The following is a 6,000-nucleotide window of genomic DNA, read 5'->3' as shown; positions in this document are numbered from 1 at the left end:
CATGAGTTATAGGCAAATGAATCCAATCTGTGCCTCTTTCACTCTCCCACATGTACACACACATGCATACAACCCACTTGAACGAAGTCAGTTCCCCATCCTGGTCTTCTGACCCTTGCTCTTCCTCTGCCAAGTCAGGGCTGACCTTTATAGTAGGTCTGGATGGCCAGGGTGTGGTGGCACAACAGCAGCTCAAGGAACAGATTAGGTTTTTTTTCTACATTTGCATTCCTGACAGATTCCTCACAACTCCTATGAACCAGACTGAGGACTCAGGAGAGAAGATGTAGAAACAGTCAGGCAGAGCAAATAGAATTAGGAAATATTTTGAAAATAGACTTGCAAGCCAGGACATGCAATAGCCAAATTCACTTTAAGTCTCAACAACGCAAGTTCAAAGGTTTGAATTACTCAAGAATATCCTGTGTTTAGCCAACACTGCTAATCTGGCGCATCTCTTCCTTGTCTGGCCAATGTTTCTTCCTTTCCTTTCTCAACATACCCAGCACAGAGAAATGCAATGTTACAGACACTCATAAACAGCTTGAATGTGAGCAAAACATCAGCACAGCTTTGAAAGACAGGCCATACATCCACAATCATGTTGGGTTTAAATTTTGTTTTGTTGTTCTTCCCACTGTTTGCCAGCAATAAATGGCAATTGTACTTTCCAACCATGTTCATCTGGGCTCTCTGCCATTTTTTGCTGTTTTTGATGGCAGAGTTCTCCAAGACATATATTAAAATATCTGGCCCATGCAATAATTCACTAAGGCTGCAGTCTTGTTTCCAAGGAGGCCCTGTAACAAGAAGGGAAGTAGGCTTTTTTAGAAAGGCAGCAGTCTTCTACATGAATAATTTTAAACTTTCCCATGAAATTTCAATAGCATTAACAAATTATTTTGATAAAATACCAGCAGGCTTTGTGGATGGATTTTTTAGGGTTTCAGGAGAAAAAAATGTGCAAGCTCTACAACCACTCCTTGATGTTGTAAGCTCTCTTACAGTCTGTCCTGTGACCATTCTTAAACACACTAATGTCACAGAGTTAATTTCATAATGGTAATACGTCCACAAACAAATTACTGCAGTAATGCAGTTAGCTCAATTAACTTTTGGATCTATTCACTATGCAGAACTAAAGGTCATTTTCTATTAAAACATCTCCCTCCCACTTCCTTATCGCCCTTTGCAACTTATGGGAGTTAATATTAGAAATCCTGTCTACGCTATGTCAGGAAGAAGACAGGATGACGAAGCCAGAAAAAGACCTTATTCTTTGCTAACATAACACAGACATGGCCCAAAGAGAACATCTGACTTCTTTCATGAACACATCTAATTATGGCAAATTGTTAACACCTTGAAGAGGAGTTTCATACAAGGGTAAACTTTAACATATGCCATCCTCACACCTAAAACATCCCATACTTCGTACTTTTTCAAACACATACCCTTTTTCCAACAACAGTTTATCAAAGACCTTATTTTGAAAAGGACTTCAACCTGTTTTCCCTTCCCGTGGATGCATTTTTTAGTGCTTGCAATTATTTGCCTGTCCAAATAACTCCATAGAAGCATCAAGCTATGGAATACTAGGAGCAGAGGCAGGAGATGAGACAGCAAGGCCTGGAAAACTGCAAATAGCATTATTTTCTCTCTCTCAAATGCAAGCCACTGCAGTTTAGGTCTTTTGCAAAATCATGCCTTTGGTTTATTTGGGCACCAAAAGCTGCCTGTCCACCTTGCGTCTCCTGCTACTCTTCCCCTTGAGATCCCACACTAAAGTCACAGTGAATAATTTGACACTATTATTGCCATGGCAACAGCCTGATGTCATGCATATACAGAATTATGATTGACATTCCTGCAGTATCCAACAAAAGGAGGAATGAAGGGAAGAGGGAGAAAATCTCCCTCCACAGCTTCAATGCTAATAGGGGAAATAGAGTATCACTATTGGCACTGTAAATATCACTTTATTCATAAATCTGCCCTCTCCCATTTTTCACCATGTCAACATTCCTGTTAAGGACTCGCATCAGAGCTCAAAATACCCAGTGGGTGCCAAGGGGGCTTCCTCACATGTGCCCAGTTTTGGTCAGAGCACAGAGGGTGCCCGTATCCTGATGACACTCTCCTCAGGGAGAGCAATCCACTCAACAGCCTGGAAAGTTTTGCCACAGAGTTTTTCTTTAAAATGTACCTTTCAAATGTCACAGGTATGACCTGAAATAACATAAGGTGCTAAGCTGAGCATTTTTTCCCTCTGAGGATATTCTTCAGGTGTTCAGCTGGGCTGTAAATCTTTTTCTTTTTTTTTTTTGCCTATGTTTATAAGCACTCACACAAAGACACACGCAAATCATTACGAATAGGATAAAATAACATCTGTTAAGGGTTTTTTAAACTTAATGTCTGCAGCAGTTCTCCTAAGGGTCTACAGTCAATACCAAGACAAGAATGGAAACAGCCTTTTATTCTAAATTTCGTATGTACACGGAAAGCTGTTTTACACAGTTCTGGAAATTCTGCGTAAAAGAGCTATTGTCATCCAATGTCACTGTGCTTACATTAGTAACAACTTTTAAACATGGAGTACATTATTAACAACAAAAACCATTAACAAACAGGCATAAAAGACACAGATATGTGTGCTGATATTTCACATATATTCTAGAAACAAGTTGGCGCAAAAATAAAATGTGCCAGTAAAAAAAAATAGGCATTTTTAAAATCACGCAATACATGATTTTTCTTTCTTGCTTTCTTTCTTTCCTTTTTGTACATGATATGCTGAGATACATTCTCAAGCCTTTTCACATCAGGATTTGCAGGCACTTCAGCAACCCAGCTACATTTTTACAATACATGAAGTTCAGACCAACAAACATAAAAACAGCTGTTGCAAAAGAAACTCTCATATCCCATATGCACATTCAAATATTACTCACTGCTAGAGCAATCTTTTTCATTTTAGTTATTTTTGGATCCTGACATGTTTTCAGGATGATGTGTAACAGTTTGTCTCCACTTATGTCTCATTCATGTACTTAAAGGTTTATTTTTAATGTAGCATCACGATGCAACAGTACAGTATATGGAAGCACAAGGCAATTGTTCACAAAGCTTCACAAATTGTAAAAAGAAGAAATTGTTTTCTTTTTCTTTTTATTTATTTATTTATTTTTAATCCAAAGAAAACTTTCTTTCTCTCTTTCTTTCTTTCACTCTTGTTTTAAGTTATCTCCCCAAACTATGACAAGTCTGTATCAGGTGACCATGGGATGACTCCCTCCTGAGTTCTCTTCCTAGACACAGTTGTCGTATGACCACATGAGTTTAGCAGTAAAGCAAAACAGAAACCACTTGTTTGTTTGTTCTTGAGTCTCCATATTTAATGAAATAATGAAATATACTTATTAAGGGCTTGGCTGTGACCATATAATCTCTCTCAAGTTATTTCATTCATAATGGACTGTGTCTTAAGATATAAGGCGATTGTAACAGTATCCTCAGGATAACTGAGAGCCTAATATTGTTTTCCTCATGAATTAGGATAAGGGCTTTTTTAATAAGCTCGGAGTGGGGAGAAAGACAGAAAAAGAGTGCATATGTGCATAATAGGTGAGGGATAGCTTTTCAGCATATAGATCAACTAAGACTGGTAATGACTCCACCATAAAACATCCTAGGCCTGGATACTGAGTAGAGCTGAGCCTTATCCACTCAAGAGTGATATGCAACCCCCATCCTGACCCGAGAGAAATAAAAAAGGGGCATGTCAATGCTTTGCTCAACCTCAAATTCATTAATTTTATGCCACAAAGCTGCATGTTGGTGTAAGAAGTCACTGCAAAGTAAAACACATTACAACAAATCCTAGTAATAACCCATTGACAACTACTGAACTGGGCTACAGGGCTTGGTAAGCAGGGGCGGCATTGCTCACTTCCGCTATGATTGTCAAATGGTGGAAAATCATTCCATGAATTGAACACTTGAGACAGAATGGCAAAGACATAAGGCCCACCAACTCTTTGCCCCTATTGTTAAAGGCACTGAAACAGACAACAGATATATTCCTTAGTACCATCAATTTAAAAAGTTTTCAAAATATAAGTCTCTATATGAAAATGTTCCTTATTGCATGATGAGTTGATCTTCATTTTCTTCACCTCAAGAATAAAACGGTCTTCCCTTTTCTGGTGTTTGTAATCTGTTCAGCCTGGCTACCTGAGATGGTGAAGGTGGTACATCTTGCCTGAAAGGACCTTTAGGCGGGGTATAATTAGGGTCCTGAATTTTCTTATATGAGTCATAGTTGCTAGGTCCTTCAGAGGAAGTTTTTTTTTTCAGTTGTTGTTCTTTCCTTCTCTGCTCTTGACGGAGCAGTTCTTGTGTTTCCAGCATCACCCTGGCATTGAAGCCATGTCCCCCCATATAGCCGTTCCTCGATCCCTGGTAGCTGGAATATCTGGGATTTTCCTTTGCAGTCTGGAACCCTTCACCAGGGGAATAGCTCTGCTCCCAGGAGTCTTGAGATACAGAACTGGCATTTTTTCTGCTTTGCCTGGATTGAAAAAAAAAAAAAAAAAAAAAAAAAGTGCTTTTAAGACAAATGTTCTGGTACCCACTTAATGTTACTGACAACAATCCCTAGAAAGAAGGGTGCTTCTGCAAAGCCAGCAGGCTTCCCTCAGCTACAGAATTCTCAAGAAGCCTTGTCCAAAAGAGGTATCTTATCTCTTTTGCTGGGACAGCTCTTCCTATAGAGTTGAGCTATGCTTCCAGGACTCTCCAGTAGAAATAAGTTGTGAATATCCATACAGTATTACAACTATGATCATGTTCCCAAGAGAAAAGTGCAACAATTCAGCTGCAGACTAGGAAAGATCACATACAATGCTGTGCTACCTAAGAAACCAGATAGCAGCCAGCACTTGTAGTCACTCATGAAAGATTTGAATCTAGACTCATACATGATTAAAAATGCAAGAGGCAGATCTTTAAAGCATTCGCTCTAACACTGCACAAGTCAGAAGATAAAACACATTATTGATAAGTAGTTACACGGATGAGAATTTCTTCTTCACAGTTCCAGAATGAAGGAATTTTGTGCTATCAGGACAAAATTTTCCAATTTGCAATGGCTTCAATAAGAGAAAGGGTAGACAGAACCTTTTTTTTTTTTTTTTAAAAAAAAAAAACCCTCCATCATGGGGGTAGATAAATAAATCATATACATAGAGGAATTACAAATTCTTATCTCTTTTCACAATAAATCACTACATTGTTTTGAAGACAGATTATGGCTTTGAAATAGCTTTAATTTACTATCAAGCTGCTAGATACTTTTATGAATTTAAAATAAGATTGGTGATGATAAAGTAAAACAATTTTGTATTGCAGCAAAAGAGATACCCACTTCGAGATTCACATTGGTGTATGAGAATCAGGCAGTAAAACAAAATATATTGCGACATTAATCAATAAGAAAATCATTTAGTTGTGTATATATGGCTTGGTTTTACATGTCAACACACATGACTCAATTTGGTCTCATTCAATGAATATACATTGGCGAGACAGAGACCTGGAAAAAAGTAACAACACTTGCTGATGTTTTTGCAATATTCCTTCCACGCATATAACTTGAAAATGACCATATCCACCTATTTTTGTAAAGTATTTTGAGACCTCTGGATGAAAACTGTTATTCAGGATGAATGTAAATTATTACAGCATAAATTATAACATAATGTAAATTCTTATGCAAATTTTTATAGCTGTTCTTGATATTCACATATCCAACTCTGCCAAAGAAACAATGTTTTTGAGCCATGTTTTATCACTCCCTGGAACAAGAGGAAATTGAATGAACCTCTGTAGGCTACGAAACTGTCAGGTTTCTGATCTAGAGCAAGATAAATTTTAAGTACTACAAAATTAACTTGGAGTTAAACATTGCTTTTACAGTTTCACATGGGACAAGACGAT

The 6,000-nt window shown here is 37.8% G+C and overlaps 1 protein-coding gene across 8 annotated transcripts in view; it reads right to left on the bottom strand.

The window, feature by feature from the left end:
* Positions 1 to 2,468: 2,468 nt before the first annotated feature.
* PARD3 (par-3 family cell polarity regulator) overlaps positions 2,469 to 6,000 on the bottom strand; it is a 447,831-nt gene continuing 444,299 nt past the window's right edge. For all 8 annotated transcript variants that reach the window (XM_082753473.1, XM_082753470.1, XM_082753468.1 and 5 more), the window contains one exon: positions 2,469 to 4,573. In XM_082753473.1, the coding sequence (XP_082609599.1) occupies positions 4,180 to 4,573 (394 nt within the window). In that variant the 3' untranslated portion in view covers positions 2,469 to 4,179. The remainder of the gene's footprint in view (positions 4,574 to 6,000) is intronic.

The sequence above is a fragment of the Aythya marila genome, assembly GCF_965140915.1.
Source record: "Aythya marila genome assembly, chromosome: 2".
In the NCBI taxonomy this organism is placed as follows: Eukaryota; Metazoa; Chordata; class Aves; order Anseriformes; family Anatidae; genus Aythya; species Aythya marila.
The sequence above is the reverse complement of the archived record's forward strand: the minus strand, read 5'-3'. Positions and strand labels throughout refer to the sequence as shown.